Source organism: Acomys russatus, chromosome 22, assembly GCF_903995435.1.
Source record: "Acomys russatus chromosome 22, mAcoRus1.1, whole genome shotgun sequence".
Classification (NCBI taxonomy): domain Eukaryota; kingdom Metazoa; phylum Chordata; class Mammalia; order Rodentia; family Muridae; genus Acomys; species Acomys russatus.
The window spans coordinates 8,813,195-8,840,269 of NC_067158.1; the positions used below are offsets into that span (position 1 = coordinate 8,813,195).

The window sequence follows — 27,075 nt, forward strand, 5'->3', positions numbered from 1 at the left end:
TCTGTGACTTATAAAATGTTTAATTTCCATTACTTTAGTTATTTTAAATATTCAGGATGAGAACAGAATTTCCTTTGAATTTTAAAGATCATCTTTGGAATTCATAAATATTCCATTGATCCACTCTTCAAAAGCATAATTTCATAATTTATTTCCTATTAAACTGATACAAAGGTAAGAATTTTTAAAGTGCTCCTAAAAACGTATGTAATAATTAGTGAGACTGGGGTAGGGGTTGTTATTTTTCTTTCTTTTTTTTTTAAGGTATTATTCTACCAGAGCCTAAGACTCTAAATGTGAACGTCCAGGAATAAGGCAGCATGTATCATAAGCCACTGTTTTTAGTCAGTTATAAAAATATTCTTACTCAAGAAAAAACTTTTTGTAAGTAAAAATTTCTAAGGAAAAGTAATTAGCTCACTGTTGTTTACATTTGCACACTCCCTAGTCCACTCTTCCATTCCCATGGACAACACGACCCAACGTAGTCAACAGTCTTCTTGAAAGAAGGATTCAGTGGCCAAGCAATGTCACCAGAGTAAAATAAAATGTTTCTACGAATAAGTCAGTTTTAGAGGCTCTAGGCCAAGTGCTGAGAAAGAACAGAGATTAAAGACTTTACTGTCGTTCAAGTTTTAGAAGATTCTTGATATGCCTAGAGTTCTAAATTAGAAATAACTTTCAAAATACTTACTCTTAGACATAGTAACCCAGTAAAATTTAAAGACTGTTAACTGATGAAATACAGAAGACTAGACTCTATGAAGTAAAATTGTAGTACAGTATAATATATATTACTTTTGGATTTTCCTTTTTAAAGATTTATTTATTATTATGAATAAAGTGCTCTGCCTGCATGTACACCTGCAGGCCAGAAGAAGGCATCTGATCATATTATAGATGGCTGTGAGCCACCATGTGGGTGCTGGGAATTGAACTCAGGACCTTTGGAAGAGCAGACAATGCTCTTAACCTCTGAGTCATCTCTCCAGCCCTACTTTTGGCTTTTCGAGACAGCATTTTATATAGCCCTGGTTTTCCTGGAACTAGCTCTGTCAACCAGGCTAGCCTTGAACTCAAAAGAGATCCACCTTGCCTCTGTCTCCCAATGTTAGAATTAAAGGCTTACGTCACCACTACCTGGCGGAATATTTTATTTTAACCTAAAATTTTTTTCCTTCAAAATAATGGTCTTCAATATGAAAATGAAGAAAAACAGTATTTCAAAAAGTTGGTTCACTGTGTTTTAGATCACTGTTACAGAGTTAGCTGATATGTAACTGAAATAGTGGGATAAACGCAAAGCAATTTGTTAATGACTAGTATACTCTCTTCACTACAATTCACCAACTTAGGGTCAACAAGATAGCAAAAGTTGAGGACCTGAGTTAAGTGCTCCAAATCCATGTAAAGAAGGAGACAAATGACTCCACCAAGTTGTCCTCTGACTTTTGCACTTACACAGTGCATGTACCAATCCTACCACACATGTCTCACACACACATACAGTAAGTTTTTTAAAGTAAAATTCCACCAACTTCTATTTTAGATAAGCAGCACTCAGCAACTTCCCTTTTTCACAATCACGTATCTTTACTCCACTGAGCTAAGATGCTACTTACTAATCAATCTGCTAGGATTAGGGTTATTAGAAGTGACTGGCAACAAAAATGAGCTCAGTGGTTGGCGACGTGGTCAGTGGTAGAGCGTCTGGCCCTACTATGATGCAGCCCTAGGTTCAAATCCCAACACCAAGAACAGAGAACAGAAAAGCAGAGGGGAAAGGAGCAGGGAAGAGGGAGAGAGAGAAAAAAGACAGGGATGGGAAGAAAGACAGAGGAAGGAGAGAGCTGTTTAAAAGCAGAACTTAATAAGCAGATCTTAATTCTCAAAAATAGTACCACTTAACCAGAATAAAGAGTATGGAAAAAGTCAGTGGGAAATTATATTACCTTTTCTTGAAGCAACTTGGAAGAAGCTGCATCGCGATTTCCTTTTCCACCAGCAGTATTAAAATGAGACCATGGTAAAACTGAATTAAAAGTTAAGGAATCATCCAAGGCAAAATCTGGTTTCATAAAAATCTATCAAAAGAATGCATGTCCCCAATTAGTTACACATCTTCACTACATTTGTTAGTTCTTATAAAAGTATAAGACCATTAAACAAAATTAACTTGCATGTTGAACATGAAAGGCAAAAGAAAAACACCTCAATTACAAAAAATATTTCTCACCAAACTAAAATGCTCATAATAGATTGCGTGTGTGTGTGTGTGTGTGTGTGTGTGTGTGTGTGTGTGTGTGTGTGTAACTGGAAAGATGGCTCAGGAGGTAAGAGCACTTGTTGCCCCTGCAGAGAGCCTGGGCTTGACTCACACTCACACAGAAGTTAACAACTATCTGTAAGTCCAGTTCCAAGGGAGCGGGCACCACCAGACTTCCGTAGATACCAGGTCACATGTGGTGCACTTGTATAATGCAAGGAAAGCATGCCAACACACAACTGAAATAAACAGACCTAAGATGCAACAAAACAAAAAGATAGGAAGTGTGGCTGCAGTGGTATGCATGCTTCTAACTCAGTCCTCAAGACGACGAGGGAAGAGGACCGCCACGTTTGGGGTCAGCTGCTTCTGTATTAAACACACACGCGCTTCTTTTTCAACACCCTAAACAATATAGCACAACAGCTATGTACACAGTATTTACATAGTATTGCAAGTAATCTAGACATGTATACTTCAAACACACAGGCACATATGTGCAACCTTCATGCAATATATAAGGGACTGAGGCACTGGCACATTTTGGTATTGGGGAAGGAAGTGTTTCTGAAACCTACTTCTTGTGGATACTAAGGGACAGTGTATAAATATCTTGCAAGAATAGCAATTGTCTTAGGGAGCAGGTAAAGGAGTCAATTGTGTCCAGTTGGAAAGAAGAAAACACATGGAAAACTGCCTTTTAAGAGAAAATTATAAAGGACTCAAATACTTTATAATTTAGAGTGAGAGGGGAAAAAAAAAACTTCCAATTAAAAGAAACGGAGTAAACCATGGCACCAGTAAAAACTAGTATTATCTGAGGTTTAAAAACAAAGTGCAAAGAGCAGTGGCAGAAGTTACAGGCAAGTTGCAATGAGAGCAAAGCGGAGCATGGAATGGTAAGAGATGAGGACACTTTAAACACTCTCTCCCTTTTTCTTCCATGCCTGGTCTCCTCCTCACTCGCTGAGTAACTGTCGTCCCAGCACTCTTGAGACTCTCCTCTGGGGCTGGGGTGGGGGCTGAGATCTATTACTAAATCTAAAGCGGTTTCATAAGAACACAATCTCTCTCACTCTAAAAGGATGGCAAAATCCACAGCATTTATGAGTTAAAAGGGTGACAGGATGAGGAAGAACAGATTAGTAATGCAAAAAATTACTACAAATATATATTTCATTTATAAATTATTTTCATTTTAAAAAGGGACAAAACCAGGGATGCAAAAAGCTCCAGAGATACACTCAAGAGAGTAGCCTTTGTCTCTATGGGGTAGGAGGAGGGGCTGAGAAAAAGTAAAGAAAAACAGCACATAATGAAATTACAGGAGAAGATTCAAAATCCTGCAGAAAAGGAGCCACTATACAAACACAAGAAGCATTTAGAAGGCAAACTAGACCCGGCCGGAGGCTAAAATGCGAAGTAAAGAAGCAACAGTAAAAAATGCCTCCTCACAAAGGAAGGGCTACGATAGTAACTCTAGGTGTCTAATCTGCAACCCTACAAGACAGGAAAACATGAAGACACTTTCACGTTACCAATAGAGCACTATACCCAGAAAAGCTACCTTTCAACACTTACCAATAAAGAAAGATAATTTGGGCAACACAAATGAAGGCAGTTTATGACAACAAAGCCAGCACAGCAGGAAATTCTTAAACCAATTCTACACAGAAAGGTGAATATATGAAAAAGTCCACTTCCATGAGACAGCCCTCTCAGAGAAACCCACAGTCACGCTCTTGGGTGTGCCTTACTTTAATTCACAAGTATCTCATTTCTTAACTCTTTTGCTTATGATCTATATTAAAACATTTTTAATAAGCCCAAATACACTTTAAAAATGAGTGCATTCCCTGAAAGGAACAGATGAACAGAGAAGAGCTGGGAAAGGACCAGTCAGATCTAACCCAGTGAACTAGCCAACCCTCAAAACCAACAGGGGAAGAGGAAAAGAAATATCCACAATCCAGACAGGCAAGACCTCACAGAGAATCATAGGAAATAACAAGGTTGATTTAAAAAAAAAAAATCTCAAATGTAAATTTAAAAAATGAGACCCATTCAATCAGCAAAGATGCGTAAAAACTGAATGACAAAAGATGTAATCAACCTACCAAGCAAACGGAAGCAGCAAACAAGAAAAGCTAGTCTTAAATCTGGGAAAAAAGATTCCAAATAAATACAAATCAAGAGATAGAGGAGGACACTGAAGAGCCTGGAGAGATGGCTCAGCACTTAAAGAGTACTTGCTGCTCTTACAGAGAAAACCAGCAGCGCATGGAATCTTGTCCAAGACTAATCACATCACAGTCAACAAGCCTTCAACACATGCGCACACATTAAGAGAATCCCTTGTATACTATCCAAGTGGAGTGAAAGAAAAAAAATCAGCAGAAACAGAAACTCCTGAAACATCACAAATCGTTGTAGGCTAAACAATACACTTATAGAGGACACTGGATCATTGACAAAAATCAAGAAAGAAATCCAAACATCCTAGAAACAAATGAAAATGAAAAAACAACCTAATGGGACGTCTAGGATAGATGCAGAAAAGACATTTGACCAAGCTTAAAATGGTTTCATGATAAACATATTGGCAAGTTATGAATCAACAGATCAGAATAGTAAAGGGCATGCATAGCAAACTGACAGCTAACACGATACTAAATGGGAAACAGCAGAAACAGTTCCTAAAATCTGAAGCCACACAAGGGTGTCCACTATCTCTTATTCAATATAATGCTCAAGATGAGCAAAGTGATGCACACCTTTAATCCTAGCACTTGGGAGGCAGAGGCAGCCAGATCTCTGCGAGTTCAAGGCCAGCCTGGTCTACAAAGTGAGCTCCAAAACAGCCAGGTCTCCACAAAGAAATCCTACTTAAAAAAAAAAAAGTTGTTCAAAGTCTTAGCTACTTTAGTGATGTTGCAGAGTACAAAATTTCAACATACCAACAACACACACATATAACTTTCATAATTATTAATAACAAACTTGCTGAGAAAGAAATTAGGAAAATTATCCTAATCACAACAGCTTACAAAGATAAAAGTACCCAGGAATAATCTAACAAAGAAAATCAAACACCTCTTCAACAAAAGTTTTAAGACACTAGAAAACAGAATTTAAGATACTATGTGAAGAAATGACCTTTCTTATTCCTAGACTGGCAGAATTAATTGTGAAAATGAATATGCAAACAATATACAAAATGAATATACAGACAAGCTCAGATTAAATACAATACCCATCAAAATTCCAATCCCATTCTTTGCATAAGTAGAAGAGCAAAAATGTCATATGGGAACACACACACACAAACCCACAGCCAAAGTAAGCCTTAACAGAAAGACCACTTATAGCAGGTATCAAAATATTTTGAGCTCAAATTATACTACAGAGCCATAGTGACACAGACAGCACAGTGCTGGCATACACACAAAATGAAAAATGTTTAAGGTTGACACTTAAGATCAGTGAAACAGAACATAGGACAAAGAAATAAACCCACACAGCTATGGCCACCTAATTTCTGACAAAGCCATCAAAAATGTGCACTGGAAAAAAGACAACCTATTCGGTGCTAGTGAAACTGGATATCCACCTGCAAATGAATGAAAACAGACCCTCCTCTCTCACCCGGAACAAAAATCAAAATGCATCAATCAATTTAAGCCCTGAAACGCTGCAGTTGCTGCTGCAGGAAAACAGGGAACACACATCAAGATCCAGGCATGGGAATGATCCTTCTGAACAAAACTCTAATAGTACTGTAAATTACCCCAAGAACTAACAAAAACTGCACGAAACTTACAAAGTTTCTGCACAGCAATCGAAACTATCAGCAGAATGAAGAGTCAGCCTACAAGCTCAAGAGGAAATCTTTGCCAGCTATTTTAGAAAGATTAATATCTAGAATATATGAAGAGCAAAAGTGCCAAAAACGAGGCTGGAGAGATGGCTCAGAGGTTAAGAGCGCTGCCTGCTTGCTCTTCCACAGGTCCTGAGTTCAATTCCCAGCAACCACATGATGGCTCACAACCATCTATAGTGAGATCTGACGCCCTCTTCTGGTGTGCAGGTGTACATGCAGATAGAGCAGTCATATACATATAGAAGAAAAAAAGTCTACCATCCTGTTGTTTTCTGTTCTTAGTTATTATAAATGACATGTTTCATAGCTTAAAAAAAAAAAAGTACCCAAAATTGCTAATCAATAAACAGGATAATTAGATAGACAGACAGTCTGAAAGAGAGACAGACAGAAGATGGATGGATGGCCAACCAGGACTTTAAGAAGTGTTCAACATCCTTAGCCACTAGGGAGATGCAAAGTAAAACTATTTTGAGATTCTCACCCCAGTCAGAATTAAGGAAAAAAGACAACAAATGCTGCCAAGCATGTGGAGGGAAAGAACCCTTTATTCACCTGGTAGAAGTATAACCTAGCACAGCCATTAGAAAATCAGTATGGAGAGTTCTCAAAACTTAAAAACTGACCGAGCTATCCTATTCTGGGCTCCGCAGCCTACCAGAGATACCTGCACATCCACATTTGCTGCTGAATTAGTCACAGCAGCAAGGAAATGGAGCCAATGTAGATGTCCGTTGTGGTATATAAATACAAGAGAATATTAAATATAAGGAAAAATAAAATAATGAAATCTGCAGGAAAATGGATGAATCTGGAACGTATAGTAAGCAAAGTCACAGACTCACAAATTCTGACAAAAAAATACATGCTGACTCTCATATGCAAATCCTGGCTTATGGTTACATATAATAGTGTAAGGCTGGGTACAGACTATGAAACTAGAAAGGAAACTGGGGGGGAAAGAAGTGTTAAGGAAGTGGAGTAGTTGCAGGTCGGAAGTAACAAGAAAAGAGAAAGGAGGCTATGAAGGGTGGAAAGGGTACAAGGGAGTGCTGGAGGGGGGAGTAGTCAGGGGACAGTCGACAACAACAAACTTGTTTCAAAATATCGTAACAAAACCCTAATACACTAGATATCTTTACACAAAAATAATGAGGAAAAAATGACGTATCTGAAGAAATATATATATATATTTTTTTTTTTAAGCCTGAGAACGACAAAATAGTCTCACTTGTCAAAAAACAGTCAACTGAAGGCTTTCTACATGGCAAAATTAAATACTAGATATTAAAAATGTATTCTTATGTTTAAGCTTCATTACCTTAGGTACTTGCTCCAGATCTGTCCTGGATTTATCTATGAAAAAAGTAAAAGATAAATATAATTTTTTATACTAGTTTTCATTTTATATTCTAAATATATTTTTTTTAATTTACCATTACACTAGGTTAACTAGATAACTACTGAAGTTTTGTCCTTCAAGTACCCTCAATCTATCTCCACTAGAGTAGGCCACACTGAACAAATGTTCCTAATAAACTTACTTGTTAGCAACAAGCAGCTGAATCTATTTCACATCTTTCTGGTGCTCTTTTCATTAAGTTTTTGTAAAATTAGGTATGCTATGTGGTTTTAGAAACTATACTAAATTATAAAATAGAAACATGGATTTTTGTTGGTTATTGTTGTTGTTAATTGCTTTTTTTTTTTTTTCTTTTTTTTTAAAGCAAGGGCTTACTCCATTGCCCAGGTTGGCAATGTACAGTGCTGCAATTATTGGTCTATTTCCTTAAATTCCTTGAGAGCTAAAACTATTTGTTACTTTTACTTTTTAAGCAACAAGCAACGTACCAAGCACTAAGAAACTGATAAACACTTGCCAAACTGAAGGGTTATAATATACTACTATCACAGTCACGATCACTGTGGTTTGAGACTATAAAATGTCTTACTAGAAATATAAGCTAGGAATACAGCCCAGCATACACAGGTCCGGGTTTCAATCCCTAGAACCACAAAAATAATTTGCTAAAAATTGAAGTTGTACATATAAGAAAAAAAACAAGGTTCCAATGTTATCAACTTGTTCATTAATAGTTAAGCTGTATTATCTATAAATAGCAAATATTCATACCATGAATATGTAAAAGAGTCCTGTCAAAGGTATCTTTAGGAGGACAAATATTCTTGCATCTCTCATGAATCTTCTCTCTCTAATAAAAACACAATGAAATAATAATCAATGTTTTGTAGAATATGATTATTCAAGGCACTAAAATATTTTACAATATAATTAAAATACACAACATTTCTTCTAAAACTCTTAATATAAAGCATTGGTTTCCAGGCATCAGGATAGATGGATGGACACATAGACGGATGGGTGGGTGGGTGGGTGGGTGTGTGTGTGTGTGTGTGTGTGTGTGTGTGTGTGTGTGTGTGTGTGTGTTTTCTTTTTAGGAATGGCATTAAAAAGAAACATGGGAAAAGTGGGACATGGAGACAAGGATATACTTAGCTAGTAGGGTTCAAAGTTCTAGAAGCATTTTACTTACAGATTGTGTGGCAAGGTGCTATACCACTCTGCATGCCCACCAGCAATGAATGAGAGCTTCTACTGTTCCACTTCCTTGCCAGCACTGGTTCTGTCAGTGATTTAGATTTCTATCACACTAACAGATACACAGTAGCACCTATTTATTTTAACTTACAATTTATTGGTTCTATATCAAAATAATTGAGAATACTGCTTAATGATTAGATATTACACACATTAATGTCAATAATATAGCCATATTTATCCTATCTCCACAAAATCAACAATGTAGGCAAGTGAAATAAAATCAGTGACATATGTAAATTATAAACATTCAAAGCAGTAATTATAAATACACGCTGATGTGGACAACGGCCCTTGCCTACAATCTCAGTCACTAAGGAGGCAGAAGTGCAGGAACCTGTGGCGGCCACGTGGGCAACAGTGGCGTGTGTGCACTCGAGCGCTGACCTGGTTATCGTCGGGACAGTTATAATAATCTCTTGCTAGGTTAAAAGTGAGTAGCAGGCCATTTCAAACTCAGCACTCCAGTCTTGCTTTCAGAAGCAGGAGGCGCATGCCTTCAACCTCAGTACTCAGGAGGTACAGGCAGGCAGCGTTCTGTAAAGTCGCTCTGTGAGTTTGAGGCCATTCTGATCTACATAGCAAGTACCAGATCAGTCAGGACTACAGAGCGAGACCCTGTCTCAAAAGACGACAAAAAAAGAAAAACAAAGAAAACAAAGATGAACTTGTTAAGCTGGACCTTTGTTTGGATACAGAAAAGGCATCTGCTTAAGATGGGACGCTCTGCTGCAGTAAACTGGAGACAGGTAAAAAGTTCTACTCTTCATTGTTTTTTCTTTGTTTTTTGAGTTTTATTTTGTTTTTTTAAGATTTATTTACTATGCATACAATGTTCTGACTACACATACATCTACGTGCCAGAAGAGGGCACCAGATGACATTATAGATGGTTGTGAGCCACCATATGTGGTTGCTGGGAATTGAACTCAGGACCTCTGGAAGAATAGGCAGTGCTCTTAACCTCTGAGCCACTCTCCAGCCCTGATTTTTTTTTTCTTTTGGTTTTTTTCAAGACAGGGTTTCTCTGTGTAGTCTTGGCTGTCCTGGACTCACTATGTAGACCAGGCTGGCCTCGAACTCACAGCGATCCTCTGCCTCCCAAGTGCTGGGATTAAAGACATGTGCCACCACGTCCAGCTTTTTTTTTTCCATGAGAACTTTATCAGCCAACAACTTCCCAAATGACTTAAAACAGAACTATACATGTTCTTTTTTTCTATGTTAGGTGTGTATGTGGCGGGGAGATGGGATTATACTAGCATTTTACAGCATTTCCTGAGCTGCCTCTCTCCTTTTTCTACTTGCGCTTTAAATAAAGTTCATTAAGAAATAGCTGGAACAATGTTTAAAAACCTGACTCCTGCCAGGTGTGGTAATGCGGGGTGTGGTAGGCAGAGGCGGCAGGTTTCTGGATTTGAGGTCAGGCTGGTCTAAAGAATGATTTTTAGTTCAGCCAGAGCAATAGAGTAAGACCTTGTTTTTTTTTTTTTAAAAAAAAAAAAGCAAACAAACAAAAATAGCATTTGAGACTGGAAAGTGATATTGTCTACCTCCCCAACTTTTTATATACTTATGCTGGTTGTTTTCTCTTTCTCCTCCAGCTCAACTATAGGCTTTAAAGTCCACCAAATCCTCTGCGTAACTGCAGCCACCCAATGAGGCTAGTAATGCACAGAATCATCACCTCCACGCCTGAACCTGGCAATATCCCAAGCTCAAAAGGATCACAGAGCAGCCACAATGTTCAGGCCAGAGCCTGGCATGGAAAAGCCCGAGTTACACAGCAGTATTCAACACTAGGACACAGCGGCAAGTGAAAGCAAGGATGTGTCTCCTTTGGCCACAGACACTCTAAGTCCAATGGCTTTGGTCTACAGGAAGCCAAATGTGTGTGGATGACGGCATCTCCTGCTGCATAGACTCCCCTCTTCTGGCACCAAATCCTGAGACAACCACAACAAAGCAGACCCAACAGTTAAAGCTCAGTTTCTGTGACCCTGTCCTTCCACATGTCTAGGACAGGTTTGGGTTTTTGTTTTGTGTTTCTTCCATGTCTTTAGGAAGCTCAATTGTGCATTTTTTACAAACTAATTCTAGCTCAATACCAAGTATCTCCCTGCCACTGGTATCAGTTAAGTACATCTTTGCCCAAGCTTAGACTCAAGTCTGGACGTCCCTAGAGATCTTTCACCAGGGGTTTCTAGTCAGCACAGCAGGCCTGCCAGACTCATTCACAGCTTCCTTTCCACACTGTTCACCTGAAAGGATGGTTGATGCCAGACTACACTCTACTGCTTCAAACAGAAAGCTCCAGAACATGGAGGCCTTCCAGTGGGCAATCCTTATTGTCTCCAAAGTCAATAAATAGAGCCCAAAGTGCCAAGGACTCAGGCTCTATAGAGACACATGCAGAGACACTGCTCAGTGGTTCCTTCATACCCAGTCAAATCTTCAACCAGAAAACATTCTCACAGCCATGGGTCATCTCACTGATAAGCTTATCCAATTTGGATCCAGAAGTAGTTAGGGTATTTAGAAACAGAAAAATAGCCAGGTGTGGTGGCACACGCCTTTCAGCACTCGGGAGGCAGAGGCAGGCGGATCGCTGTGAGTTCGAGGCCAGCCTGGTCTACAAAGTGAGTCTAGGACAGCCAAGGCTACCCAGAGAAACCTTGTCTCAAAAAAAAAAAAAAAAAAAAAAAAAAAAAAAAAAAAAAAAAAACCAAAAAAACAAAAAAACAAACAAACAAACAAAAAAACAAACAAAATCAGAAAAATAGACAACTGAACACTGAAGTTAGGACTAAGGATCTCTAAATACAAAGCCTCTGGACTGGTCTGGGCTCCTGGCTTTAGAAAACTGTCACTGTTAGGTCTTAAAAAAGCAACTCGAACCAAGTGGTGGCACATGCCTTTAATCCAGCACGTGGCAGAAGAGGCAGGCAGATCTCTGTGAAATTTAGGTCAGCCTGGTCTACAGAGTGAGCTCCAGGACAGACAGAGCTATACAGAGAAACCTTGTCTCAAAAAACCAGGGGGGGGTCGGGGGGAGAAGAAAGCAATGTCGCCACTTCCATGTGGGGAAGAATCTCCAGAAGTATGGCCTGCCTCACGCTAAAACTATTTATCCACAAAACTCCTTCCCCAGCTTCGCCTGCCTCTTTCACTTCCTAATCTTTTCACATTGATCGGCTGCTTACATTAGACTGTAATTTCTGCAGAATGGACAATTCTCTTCCAAAGCTGCTCATCTTCTGAAATTGTCTCCAGTATCAAATATTTGTCTACTGCAATGGCCTTCTGCCTTCCTCAGATGTGTGTAAGTCTTGATCGTAGCAATGTTCCCTCTAAATTGTTTGTCACAGGTAATTTTGGCTTTAGGAACCTTACAGAGAGAAGGAACCATCTTACAGCCTCTTCCTATGATTCTGCCCACAAATTTCTCAGGACCTCAGAGGCAATACACAGTGGCATGTACTGTCAGGCCAGGACGATTGTTGCTTCAGCCTTTGCACACCTGAACAATCAAATTACTATAAGCAGCTTTCACTCACCACCCACAGCCTGTGTCCATATGAATCCATGTCCCTGCCTGTTTCCACAGCTGTTTAACACTGGCTCCTGGCCAGCCAAGGCTGAGTCTCACAGTCTTTGGTGGGCTCCACTTCTATCTTATGTTGTTCTCTGCAACAAGCAAGCCACCGTTCTCTACTTTCACCCACACAGCAGCAAGAGGTAACTGTGCCATGTGTCAGAATCCAAAGGCCCACGTCTATATTCTGACAAGCGGCCAGCCTTGTCCATGGAGCCCATGCAGAGGACATTTGCTGCTGTACTGGCTTATCTTGCTCCTCCAGAGTCTGACATCTCTCACAGCTTAACCTGCTATTTCCTAAATCTCACCAATCATCTGAGCTTTATAAACTCACAGTACCATTTCTCTTTGGCAGGTAGGGTTGGGTTAACAGTAATAAAAATAATCCTGAAAAAAAAAAATCACTATAAAACAAAGTAAAATAAATTTATTAAAATGTATCTAAAGGAAAAAACATAACCCAGGACAGCAGAATTTCTACATAAATAAAAATACCGTGGCTTCATCAAAGATTATTACTCAAATAATCTACATGAATCAAACCGAAAGTCTTCACCTTACTTTGGACTTGACTATCACTGAGTCCACAATCAGCTGTTACCTGAGAGATGTCCTGCTGATATGCTATAAAATGCTCCCTGCTGATCTCTGGGAGGTAGAATGAAGGTGTGACCTCTGTGTCCACAAAGTCCAATCCCCATGTTTTTGTGAAGAAGTCAGATTCTCTTTTTGCTAATGTAGGATCATTTAATGCTGCTGGGAGATTTACTTTGGAATGGTACACAGTCCATCTATGTTGACCTGTAACTAGAGATGGGGCAACACATAAGCTATTTGAATCACCTGCAGAAATAAACAAGAAAACTCTGTAACATTGGCTCTATGTCTGCAAGTATATCCTAGAAAAATAAAAATATTTACAGTCCATTTTATAGAAAGAGCTTTCTCCATGGTAAATTATTAATAAAAATCACCCGATTAAATAACCTTCATCATCCACCATCAATTATCAAAGGAATAAGAAATGCAAGATAAAAAATATGTAAAACTTGGGGGTTACAAATTCCCAAATGGGGAGCATATAGAGAAAACAATTTCATTCATTAATTTCTTTCATTACAGTTTCTCTCCTTTTATCAAAACTAAACTACCTCAGTTTTTCTTTTAAAGACAGGCCTTCGTTTTTCCTATTGTATTATGGCAGGCTTTCATCATTTAAATGCCCCTTGTTTGGCTTATAATCAGATGGCATAACACCGCTGCAGCATTGATCTTACACTTACAGATTTGTAATAAAGTCACTGTGAACAGCTAATTATTGAGAACTGAAATGACTGCTCCCTAGAGTTACTGTCCCTCAGTAGCTCGGGTTATATTTGCATAAGTCAGTAAATATATATGCTTATCTTGCTTATATTTCTGTTTAAAGACATTTATTACTATCCATCACTCATTATAACATAGGTTTCATAGCTGTCTACAATATAAACAGGGCTTGAATGACACTTTCTACATGTTTTCACCATAAAGCACTGCACAACTTTTTTGTGTTTAGCTACACTATGCTACAGGCCATTTTAAATAGCAGCCTCTGGGGGGGGGGGGGGGGGGAACGACGACAAAGAACTAAAATGTGTAACATTCAGAATGTTGTTTTCCGAATCTCACACAAGAACACAAGAAGGCTGAGCACTCACAGCTGGGAACACCTGTTAACCAACTCAGATTCTTTACTGCTCCGCACACATCCACAAATGCTACTGGAGTTAAGTACATTTTAGGGAGTAAGAGTATTTGCAAATACAGAATATGCAAATAATGAAGAATGGTTATACCACATTTTAACTAAATAGCTTTCTATGTGAATCTCCATTTTCAATACTTTTCCAGTTAACTCCCTTAATGAAAATGCATGAAAAACCATATTATAATTTCCCAGTCAACTATACATTTTAGGTTTTTTTTTAAATCACTATAAAATTTACTCTTTTTGAGGTAAGTATATGAAACCTGACTACACTTTTAATGATAACATAAATCATTAGAAAAATCCTCAGGGGGTAAAAAAACAATTACCTGTGGGTTCCTTGGGACACACATCTGGCAGTGACTGCACAGGTCGAATGTGTCTTGCTGGATCTACCTCTTTTTTAAAGAAAACATCACTGCTGCTTCCTTGAGGCACTGGAGAAGAACTGTGGCTTGAAGCCATTGCATAAAATCACCACTCTGCTAAAAATAAAAAACAGATAAAATTAATACATTGCAAACAAAATTATCTACAGACAATACATATCACAAAGTTTTCAAAACAAATAGCACATTCTCAAAAGCCTCACAATCTCTTTTTTTGTTGTTGTTGTTTTTGGCTTTTCGAGACAGTCTTTCTGTGTTAGCCTTGGCTGTCCTCAACTCACTTTGTAGACCAGGCTCAAACTCACAGCAATCCACCTGCCTCTGCCTCCCAAGTGCTGGGATTAAGGTGTGCACCACCACACCCAGCCCAAAGCCTCACAATTTTAATATCTATGGTTAATTGTGAAAATTGTTCAGAATACTTAGTTTGCTAAGAAACCTATTTTTCTTTGTTTGAAAAAAATTCCACAGGTGAACATTCTTAATCCCTTATTAAAGGTACAAGTACACAATGATTTGTGCCCACAATATTAAAGATGAGGCACGCCACTCATGCCACAAGACTACAATAATGACACTCTACCAAAATACCAGCGTGCATAAGTTTTAAGTTCATTTTGCTCATTCACTGGGGTCAGATCTCATCCTCATTCTCCAACAAAATAAGCATATGAAACTCCTTAACCTGTGTCTTTCCTCGTCTATAAAATAGATGAATAGGACCACATCTCAAAAATATCTGAAAAATCACGAGCAACACACATGTAGAGTTTACTGTTATCTAATGACAGTGGTCACAGATCCACTGCTATAGTCACACCATAGCTGCATTGTGACTAACATGCAATAACTACCATACAATCACTAGGAAAATTATAAATGAAACACCATTGCAACTGGACCAAGAAACAAGTATTATTTAATTGTTTTAAGGTCCCCAAAATCATGTGCTATAGCAAATTAAAAAACAAGTAGGCACCATGTCGGGCTGCGAAGGTGGCAAAAAGAAGCCCTTGAAACAGCCCAAGAAGCAGGCCAAGGAGATGGACGAGGAAGATAAGGCTTTCAAGCAGAAACAGAAAGAGGAGCAGAAGAAACCCGAGGAGCTAAAAGCCAAGGCCGCGGGGACTGGCCCCTGGCCACAGGTGGAATTAAGAAATCCGGCAAAAAGTAAGCTGTTCCTCATCTGAGGTGATGGTGACCCTCTTCCATTCCTACTTAAACATCTGGATTCCCTGCCGTAACATCTTTGCCACCTACAGCTAGAATGAAGTGTTGTCCTGGAACCTGTTAAACATCTGGATTCCCTGCCGTAACACCTTTGCCACCTACAACTAGAATGAAGTGCTGTCCTGGAACCTGTTAAACATCTGGATTCCCTGCCGTAACATCTTTGCCGCCGACAGCTAGAATGAAGTGCTGTCCTGGAACCTGTTAAAACATCTGGATTCCCTGCCATAACATCTTTGCCGCCTACAGCTAGAATGAAGTGTTGTCCTGGAACTTGTTAAACATCTGGATTCCCTGCCGTAACACCTTTGCCACCTACAACTAGAATAAAGTGCTGTCCTGGAACCTGTTAAACATCTGGATTCCCTGCCGTAACACCTTTGCCACCTACAACTAGAATAAAGTGCTGTCCTGGAACCTGTTAAACATCTGGATTCCCTGCCGTAACACCTTTGCCACCTACAACTAGAATGAAGTGCTGTCCTGGAACCTGTTAAACATCTGGATTCCCTGCCGTAACACCTTTGCCGCCGGCAGCTAGAATGAAGTGCTGTCCTGGAACCTGTTAAACATCTGGATTCCCTGCTGTACCGTCTTTGCCGCCAACAGCTAGAATGAAGTGCTGTCCTGGAGGCTACTGTACATTGTAATAAACTTTTATAATTAAAAAAAAGTTGGAAACCTGGCTCATGGGAAAGGAAGAAGTTGGCGAGAAGGCTCTGTGGCTACGAGCACTGGCTGCACTGCAGGGACCTGGGTCAGTGCCCAGCATCTACCAGGCTTACACCCATCTCCAGATGGTCCAGTGCCCTCTTCTGCCCTCCACTGGTACTGCACATACAGAGTATACAGGCATACCTGCAGGCAAAACACCCATACACATAAAATAGAAAGCATAACCAAATCTTTTTCAAATAGAGTTGTAAATATAAACAAAGACACAAAGCTACAACCCACAGTGAACAGCTCATCCACTCAGACCTCCTTCCGGTTTGCTAACAAACTCTATTTCTCAGGGTTACCAGAGTATCCAGCTCAGCACTTTCAGCACAGAAAACACAGCCAATCAGCCATCCCATCTAATTAAGATTGTAAAGACACGTTGCTGCCCAGTATTGGGACACACATCTTTAATCTCAGCACTAGGGAGGCAGAGGCATCTCTGTGAGTTCAAGGCCAGCCTGGTCTACAGACCTCATGCCTGGGGAGCAGGGGAGCTGCTAAGAAAATATACAGACTCTGGAGTCTCAAAAGGTACAGATACAGACCTACTTGCTAAAAACCTAGCTTTCAGTTTACAAGAAAAAAAAAGGGGGGAACAGGAGACTAAGGTTTAAACCATAAGGGTGCAATAACAAATCAAAACCATAAGGCACTAAATAAGAAAACTGGTCTGCTAACTTATTTATTGTGACAAGTCATTCCAGACTAAATTAGTAAAAGGGCAACAACTAAAAGCAGTTATCATTGACCGAATCCTGTTTTTATAAAATGGCTTTGTGACATTCTTGGAATATTAGATCATATTTTGAAATCATTAACTTTCTTAGTTGTATTAATAGTACTGAAAATACCAGACATGTCTTTGTGTTTAGCATTAGAATTTACATTTAAATGATTAAGCAAAAAAACTCACATAAAACAAGTCTCACAAAATATAAAAACAAAATAAGTAAAATATATTACGTATTAAATATTCTTTTGTTTTTCCATGATTTAAGGTTTTCAAAGTAAAAATTTGAGGGAAAGAAATTACATATTTGTAAAATATTAGTCAGTACAAAATATAAGTATCCAGAAAAAAAAGTATCCAAGTTGTAACCGTTACTTAATCTACCCTCAAGATGGCATTACTCACTTCAAATATGTAAAAACCTGTCAAAAGGTTGACGGTACAGAAAAATTTTGGTTGGTTGGTTTGGTTTTGGGGGTTTTTTTTTTGTTGTTGTTTGTTTCTTTTTCTTTTCTTTTCTTTTCTTTTCTTTTTTTTTTTTTTTTTTTTTTTTTGGAGACAGGGTTTTTCTGTGTATCTTTGGCTATCCTAGACTCACTCCAGTAGACCAGGTTGGCCTTGAACTCACAGAGATCTGCCTGTCTACCTCCTAAGTGCTGGGTTTAGAGGTGAGGACTACCATGCTGCAGGGGAATTTTACCATCTATAAAAACTGGAATTCCTTAAATTCCAATTTCAGCAGTGATTCCCTACAGATTTAATACAAACATTACCTAGATAGGATGGAAAATTATTTCCTTACTTCTACACTGTAATAGGTTCTGACTAGAGAAAACATATTATAAAAATATAATCAACTGTAAGTTACCCATAAGATTGCCTGTTATACATAAATTAATAGAAAACATCTATTTCTATTACTCTTGCTTACTATTTTGAATCTGTACAAAACATCTTACCAGAGCAGCTAAAATACAGCTATTTACCAACAATTTTTTAAGTTAGCATACCAAATGGCCTCCATATTACAGCACTTTCATATATATGTGTCATTATACTTTGTTCTAATTTATTCCTCATCCCTATGCATTAACTAAAAGCAGTTATTGTTGACTGAATCCTGTTTTTATAAAATGTCTTTGTGATATCCTTGTAACTCTTAACATGAATTGGGTATCAGGTGATACTTTGAAATCACTAATTTTCTTAGCTGTATTAATAATGTTGAAAATACCAGATGTCTTTATACTTAGCATTAGTCAAATACACTAACTTAATTTCCATTCTCCTATTCATCATAAGCGATACCTGAGTGTACAATCTAAAACTGCCTGTCCTGTCATTCTACAGACTTCTGACTCGTTTCTGCTTCAGTCTAAGACAAGAGCATTGCAACTTCAATCATCTTGTTATAAAGTGAGTTCAAGGCCGCCTATGTTACAGAGTGAATTCAAGACCAGACCCTGTCCAAAAAGAATAGTAATGTGTAGAGTTTTAAGATTAATCTAATAAGTTTTCATCCTTTTATACTTCAGCTCAAAAACTTTCAAAAGTTATTACTTCCTAAACAATCTCAAATTTCACTAAGTGGCACTCAAGGCTCTTACAATCTAATATTAATGTGTCTTCCTTTGTTTATCTTCTTATTCCTTATTTGCTGTGGATACACTCTTCCAGAAAAGGTAGCCAGCCTAACTGTCCTTTAAGGTGCTCTCTGGACTGCTTTGTCTGTGGGAAGGCTACCCTGTGCCCTTCTGAATACTCACGGCATCTTCTCCCCTTTCTCCCTTAAAAGGGTTCATTTCTAGATTACACATGCCCCAAAAAGTAAATATACAAATACTTGAAAATATGAATAAAATAATTCCAGCATTAGCCTATAATCTCAGCTAGGTGTCAGGCCCAAAGGAAGCCCAGGACAAAAATGGCCAGCTGCGGCACCTATTAGCATAACCAAAACACATGCGGCCTCCAGGCTCCCTCAGTATCCCCCGTACCTGTCACACCTTTCAGAGTCCACCTGGCTCTTCCCACGCGGCCCCTACCTTAAACTTCTCCAGCTCAGAGGCTTTCTTCCCCAGCTTCTCGCCCTTTATAGCCCTAGTGTTTCTTTCAGCTGCATGCTGTCTTGGCCCCTTTCTCTTGCCCCTCTCTCTTGGCTGTCTCTTTCTCTTCCTCTCTCGATCTCCCCCTCATCCATACCTTGGGGTGGTCATCTCCTCAGTTGATACAACAGAGGCTAATACAAGAGCATTGCAACTTCAACATCTTGTTATAAGTGAGTTCAAGGACACCTATGTTATAAAGTGAATTTAAGACCAGACCCTGTCCAAAAAGAAAAAGTAAAAAAGAAAAAAAAAAAAAAAAAAAAAAAAAGGGTGGTCTTCTGTCTTGCTTTCTACTGCTGTGATTAAGACTAACCAAAAGCAACTTGGGAGAAACAATTTATTTAGCTCACACATCTCAACCTACATAGTCCGTCAAGGGGGAAATCTGAGACAGAAACTGGAACAGAGATCCTGGAGGAGTGCTGCTTACATCACTTGATGAGGCTGCTTTCCTATACAACCCAGGCCCACATGCCTAGAGCTGGCATGGCCGCATTAACCATTAATCAAGAAAATGATCTACAGACTTGCCTAGGCCAATCTGATAGAGGTGTTTTCTAAATTGAGGTTTCCTCTTTCCAGACAAATTCTAGCTTGTGTCAAGTAGACAGCACATGGGAACATGATTAAACGGTACAGTTCTTGCCTAGGGTTCAGTCTCTACTATTATACATATAATAATAATCCTGCTATATATTCTTATATGGCATATATGAGAGAGAGAAAGAGAGAGAGAGAGAGAGAGAGAGGAGGAGAGATGAGTGAGGAGATAGGAGAGAGCGAGAGAGAGAGAGAGAGAAAGAGAGAGAGAGAGAGAGAGAGAGAGAGAGAGAGAGAGAGAGAGAGAGAGAGAGAGAGAGAATTTCTCTTGTAGTCCTGGCTGTCCTAGAACTCACCCTGTAGACCAGGCTGGCCTCCAATTCAGAGATCCTTCTGCCTTGGCCTTCCAAGTGCTGGGATTAAAGGCGTGTGCCACCACGCCCAACTAATCCTAGATATTTTAAAGTAAAAAAGTTCAAAGCCGGGCATGGTGGCACACTCGGGAGGCAGAGGCAGGCAGATCTCTGTGAGCTGGAGGACAGTCTAGTCTACAAAGGGAGTCCAGGACAGCTAGGACTACAAGAGAAACCTTGTCTCAAAAAACAAAAAACAAAAACCAATCAAATAAAAAAAAAGTTCAAATAGCCAAACTTTTAACTAAATTAGAAGGAAATGGTTAATTAGCTATAGTATATCTAGCCAATTAACAATAATATATTAACAATTAAGATTACAAGATTAGGAGCATAGCTCAGTCAATATAGTGCTTGCCTTACAAACTCAAAGACCTGGCTGGGCGTGATGGTGCAGACCTGCAATCCCAGAACTCAGGGAGGCAAAGGAAGGCAGATCTCTGTTAGTTCAAGACCAGCCGAGTCAGTCTACAGAGGGAGTCCAGGACAGCCAAAGGTACACAGAGAAAGTCTGGCTCAAAACAAACAAATTATAGCTGGGCATCGTAGTATGCACTGTAATCCCAATGCAGAGTGATAAACACAGGGAGATCCCGGGTTCTCCACTGGTCAGCCTAGCCTACTTACTGAGGTCCAGACCAGGCTAGAGACTGTCTCAAATTCGAAAAGGTTGACAGAACCTGAGGAACAACACCGAATGCTGTCCCCTCTGGATTCCATATGCATGTGCACATATGTGCACCCATATACATAGATATAGATATAGATATATGCTGCATATATATCCTTATAAGTGTACACACGCACACACAGAAAACGAAGAAACAAAGACATTCTTAAACTATCTGTTTTACTAAATATTACTGTTAAGTCATACATCATAAGCAAATTTGGTACATTTTTTCCTTCAACAAAAAACAAAACAAAACAAATAAACAAAAGCCACATAGTGAAATTAAGCTTAACAACTCTTTAATGAAGTTTTATTTATGATAACCAAAACACTCATATTAGGAATTGAGCAAGTTCTGTATTGTTTTTATTTATGCTTCCATTTGTTAGGATTATCCTTTATCTAAGTTTTCTCTGCAGCCTGTTTTGGGATTCACTGCATAATTTACTAGAATTCCTTTAGTCAAAAGAAGATAAAATGATTTATTAATTCAACTCAACCATTCATGTACATTTTCACTGAGGAGCTCAGTGAAAAACACGACTGTCAATTCTCATGACAAGTGTTAATGAGGGTTAATTTCTTTTCTTTTTTGAGACAGGGTTTTTCTGTGCACTCTTGGCTCTCCTGGGACTCTTATCTGTAGACCAGACTGGTCTCAAACTCAGAGATCTGCCTGCTTCTGCCTCCTGAGTAGCTGCTCTCTTCCTCCCCCGACTCCCCGTTAAATAGTCCTTAAGCAGGACAATTCATAAAGAAGTGTGAGCTTTATCCACAAGGCAGTTGTAAGCTGTAATCAACTTTCAGACCCTAGCATTGCTTTGTACTTTACTCCAGGTGAAAATTGCCAAGTACAGAATTTAAGAAGACTCAACATTCTAAAGGAAAAGTATTTTTTACAAGCTGGAGAGGATGAGGATGAACCTCAATAGGAGAGCACATGCTGCATGTCCTAGGTTCAATCACCAGCACCAGGAGAAACTGTGATTAAAACAGGGCTGCGGAGAAAGAAGCCAGTGGTTACGAGCAGTTGCTCTTTCAGACACCAGAATTCAGTTCACACATACACACGTCAGGCAGCTTCCAACTGCCTCTAACTCCAGGTCCACAGATCCAGCACCTTCCTCTAAGGTCTGTGGGTACATGGCACACACAAACAGCCTCTCAAACACACATGCACAAATATGCACACTCTTATGAGGATACACTTAAGTTTTTTTTAAGGTGGAAGAAAAAGCAGAACTATTAGACCAAAAAACTAATAATGAGAAACAGAAGAACAAAAACCCTTCAGTCTTGGCGGGCATGATAGTGCACGCCTTTAATCCCAGCACTCGGGAGGCAAGGCTGATCGCTGTGAGTTTGAGGCCAGCCTGGTCTACAAAGCAATTCCAGGACAGCCAAGGCTACACAGAGAAACCCTGTCTCAAAAAACAAAACAAAATCAAAAAAAGAAAAGAAAAAAAAAAGAGGAAATCACAAGCTATTCCACAAAGCAATATCAAGTCAACAATGGAGATTAAAGTCAGATGCAGCAGCTGAAGAGGAGCAGAAGATGAGGAAATGAAAAACAGCACTGTTGGAGTCCAGGTGAATTACAGCATATGTAGAGAGCTGAAAGAGACTGAAGGTTTGAGGCCATCCTGGGCTATATATACAGCTAGACCCTGTCTCCAAAAAGAGCTCAGCCACTATTTCACAAGCCTCGGTTGTGTTATCATAAAAAAGAACTTCAAGCACAATCTCTCTCTTATATAAAAATCTCTTTTGACAGTGTACAGGAGACACAATAACATGTTGGCAGTGCTTCTCTCTCTGCCTAGTGAGGTAACAGATTTTTGCTGACAAATGTCCCGTGTCTAAACTCACCATGCCAGCCTTCACCGCTCTGGTTATACCACCTCCTCCTGTCACAGGGGGCTGCTTTACCTGCTTCTTTCATGCCTTCCCCACTGTACTGTAAAAGCTTATACCTGCCTCACGTATCACCCTATACTACACCTAGCACCAAGTATGTGTATTTTATTAATTTATGAATGCTCATGAAATGAACAAATAAATGCATACTGTGGAAAATTAGATAAGGCCACACGTGCCATTAACAATGGCTCATATAGGTTCATATACATTCAAAAATAAAATCCTAAGTCCATAATATATTTGTTTATATAACAGTATTTGATTCCAGCTCTCTTTCCTAAAACATAATACACTGCTTAAGAAGAGGCTACACAGACTCTGATCGCTTACCAACTGTATGGTATTTGATCGCTTTCTTGCCTCCAAGCATCTCAGTGTCCTCATTATAAAAAGAAATAGCACATAGGAATGTTGTAAGACTTCCATATCTTTTGTAAGCTCGTGACACAATAATTGGTACATGGAAAACAAATAACTGCAACTACTACCGCTGGTATTGTATACACCTAGTTTTACTCTGGTTGTGAGCCTAGCCTTTAACTGCTGAGCCATCATCTCTCCAGCCCTACATCTAGTTTTAAAATAACAAGAAAGGATTAACATTTATACTTCCCCATTCACATATTTACACTTTAACATCGAGGACTTCCACTTCTTTATTTAGTTCTAGTCTTCGAGACTTGGGGTGAGGGGGGAGGGTATGAACAAGAAGGCCCAAAACCAAGGAAAGAAAAGCAGATCACAGAACAATGGCTCCCACTGCATGCCCATACAAAGGACAGGGAGGATATAGGAAGGCAATCATAAACCCAGAAAGGGGGAAGGAGAGAGACTAAGTCACCAACAAGCTGCGGTTATGAGGCACTTGAGGCTTATGCCTCAACTTGAGGTCAACACAGAGCTAGGCAATAACCCAGTGGACTGACCTAGAAGAGGTAGTTGCTTCACACCCTGCTCCTGTGCTCTTGGGGAGAGTTAGGAAAGAGAGCAGCTGAAACCAGAGCAAAAACTAGATTGCTTCACTCCCACAACTAGTTCTAAGGGTATTCTAAAGTCTTCTTACATGAAGAAAGAAATGAAATACGTATTATTAATGAATAAAACAAGGATGTCATGAAAAGAAGCAATATAAAAACTATTTTTAAAAAAGTACACCATCATCAGCATTTTACTAAACACTATGTAGCTCAGAATTGAATGCCTCCATTCAGACTACTGTGTTGGTCATTTCCACTACATGGTAAAAGAGGTTCAGAACTGACTTGGTTTCAAAATATTTAAGGAAATAATTACAGCTATGGGATTTGAATTCAGACTTTCTCCATGCTTCTGCTTTTACACCACAAAGTCTCTTCAAAAAAAAAATAAATTTACTCTTACAACTATTATTTATCTTCTTTTAAAAAAAGATTTGTTTATTATTTATACAATATTCTGCCTGCGTGTTAGCCACCAGGCCAGAAGAGGACACCAGATCTCATTATAGATGGTTGTGACCTTCGGAAAAACAGCCAGTGCTCTTAACCTCTGAGCCATCTCTCCAGCCCTTTATTTTCCTTTTTCTTTAAAATAGGGGTGGGTTTTTGAGACAGTCTCACTAAGTAGCTCAGGCTGCCCATCAACACTTTTAACCTAAGCTTCCTACATAAGCTTACAGTCCACCTGCCCTAGTCTCCCTACCACCTGGAGTATGGCGCCACGGACTATCACACCTGGCTATGTTGGTGTTCTGTTAAGAGACAGGAATAACTCACAACTAATTGTGAAAAGAATTCTGTAAGATTAGGACTAGACTCTTCCTAAAGGGTAATGCAGTGCACATCTTCATCAGTGTGATCTACTATATTCTTCTTAGCAAAGAGGCAACCACTCCATTCCAACCAAGAAAACAAGCTATGATGAGTAAACAGCCTACTTCTTTCAACAAGAAATGTGTTCTGAACCTGTCCCTAGAAGCATTGCAAGAGTGGCTGCTGTGTCACATGTGAGTCAGTAGGGGAGTGGGGGGGGGGGGGCAGGAGAGTTGGCCCCATGTGGTCATGAGAGCAGAAGAGCTGGTCCTGCCCCTCACCTGGGCAGCACAGTAGAGCTGACCATGGAAATAGGGGTTGTGGGTAAGCTGGCCTCAAGAGCAGTGGCATGGCCAAGGGAGAAATGCCCTCCTCTCCATCCTCACCTGTAGAAGGACTGTATGGAAGCATTACCTATCAAGAAAAGGTAATGGCCTGTTAGCTGAGGCAGGAAATAAGGAGGTGGGAATTCTGGAGAAGGATGAACTCTGGGAGATAGTCAGAGGCAGGAAATTCACCTCATGACCCTGAAGAACATGGACATATGAAACTGAGCAGAGGTAACCAGCCATTTCAGAATGGAAGAAATGGGATATTAGTTATGAGAAAGTCAGGGAACTAGCTCAGCTATATTGGCCTAGGCTTTTGTAAATATATTTAAGCCTCCGAGTCATTATTTCGGGAGCTGGGGTGTAGGAGGAATACATGCATTTACACTCTTCCCTCACCATCTATGGCAGGCAGGAGAGCTGGGATGGTAAGAGTGGAGAACTGGTCATATCCCACACCAGCTGCAATACTCAGTACAGTGAGCGCTGCATCATGCCTGGGCAGCAGGGTAGAGCTGGCCCTGGAGAGCCAGTGCGCTGACCAGCTCATATACCTCTCAGACCCAGACCCAGGGTTTTAGATTGGCTCACCCCAACATTCACCTCATTGGTAAATAGCTGGAGTGCATGAAGAGACCAGAACTACAGGACCTCACGCCACGGGGCAGCAACAGGACATCTGAGAGGACCCAGTACTGACAGAGTAGCAGACGCCAAGGCCTCTTACTAGAGCAACAAGTCATTGCCATGAACCTTTGCAAGCGAAGCACGAACAAAAGGACAGTATTCCACAGGGCGCACGGAGCCACACTGCAGCTTCCATGGCTTTGTTTTTTTTTTTTTTTTTTTTAATCTCTGTTGGAGAGGAGGTCGCAAGAGGGCAGTATGAGGGCAGGGGGAGCTGAGTGCTATTGGGGCATAAAATTTACAGCCAATGTTTTTTGAAAATGTGTTCTGAAGTTGAAGTAGCTAACTTATACAATAATCTTTCATAACATGCCTACTTGAGATTCTCCAGCCCCACTGAGAGCTAGACAGTGCTAACTTTTTTGTTTGTTTGTTTTTGTTTTTCAAGACAGGGTTTCTCTGTGTAGCCTTGGCTGTCCTGGACTTGCTTTGTAGACCAGGCTGGCCTCGAACTCACAGCGATCCACCTGCCTCTGCCTCCCTAGTGCTGGGATTAAAAGCGTGCACCACCACACCTGGCTTGACAGTGCTAACTTTTTTTTTTTCTGAGAAGTATAGGTAAAATTTATTACTGACACACCAGAAGTCCCAACTGTTGATGTGTCAGGGTCTCTCAGCACTTGGGAGGCAAAGGACCGACAGTGCTAACTTTTAAAATACAATTTTATATCTAAATTTAGGAAAAATGTGAGGGATGGAAGAAGGTCAGTAAGGATGAATGAGTTAAATCTCACTGCTTAAAAAAAAAAAAAAAATAGCGGGGCTGGAGAGATGGCTCAGAGGTTAAGAGCACTGACTGCTCTTCTAGAGGTCCTTAGTTCAATTCCCAGCAATCACATGGTGGCTCACAACCATCTGTAATGTGATCTAATGCCCTTTTCTGTCCGGGAGGCAGAGCACCGTATACATAATGAATAAATAAATCTAAAAAAAAGAAAAAAGCTAACTTGATTTCCCCAAATTTATAATTAACTGATACATAAAAGAAAAAAGTAACCACACTTGCAATGTCCTACCAAAGACCAGTTAGATAGAAGCCAGGAGGGTCACTTTGAACATAAGTACTCTCTACCCACCTGCTCTCTCCACCACTTTTTTTTTTTTTTTTTTTTTTTTGTTTTTCGAGACAGGGTTTCTCTGTGTAACCTTGGCTGTCCTGGACTCACTTTGTAGACCAGGCTGGCCTCGAACTCACAGCGATCCGCCTGCCTCTGCCTCCCAAGTGCTGGGATTAAAGGCGTGCACCACCACGCCACCACTTCTTTTCTCTTTAATCTCACTTTTAGTTGGTTTCTTGTGGTTTATCAACAAAATTCTCAAAATGTCTCATATTCTAAGAAATACTTCCCAAATTTTTGTAGTTTTAAAGCCAACTTTTTTGTAAATGGCATTGTTAAAGTTAAGACTTAAGTAAGAAGAACCGACTAGTCAT

General features: G+C 39.7%; 1 protein-coding gene, 1 non-coding gene and 1 pseudogene across 2 annotated transcripts in view; 2 read left to right on the forward strand and 1 right to left on the reverse strand.

The window, feature by feature from the left end:
* The window catches only part of Vps54 (VPS54 subunit of GARP complex), an 83,545-nt gene that overhangs the window by 45,848 nt on the left and 10,622 nt on the right, over positions 1-27,075 (reverse strand). The window contains exons 2-6 of the mRNA XM_051165357.1: positions 14,441-14,596; positions 12,966-13,207; positions 8,281-8,359; positions 7,468-7,502; positions 1,953-2,084 (exon numbers count right to left, since the gene is read on the reverse strand). Of these exons, the coding sequence (XP_051021314.1) occupies positions 1,953-2,084; positions 7,468-7,502; positions 8,281-8,359; positions 12,966-13,207; positions 14,441-14,576 (624 nt within the window). The 5' untranslated portion in view covers positions 14,577-14,596. The remainder of the gene's footprint in view (positions 1-1,952; positions 2,085-7,467; positions 7,503-8,280; positions 8,360-12,965; positions 13,208-14,440; positions 14,597-27,075) is intronic.
* Positions 15,478-15,689, forward strand: LOC127205993 (translation machinery-associated protein 7-like; annotated as a pseudogene).
* On the forward strand, positions 24,780-24,909 carry LOC127206046 (small nucleolar RNA SNORA17). The gene has a single exon (XR_007832739.1). It is a non-coding gene; the product is annotated as a small nucleolar RNA SNORA17 (small nucleolar RNA).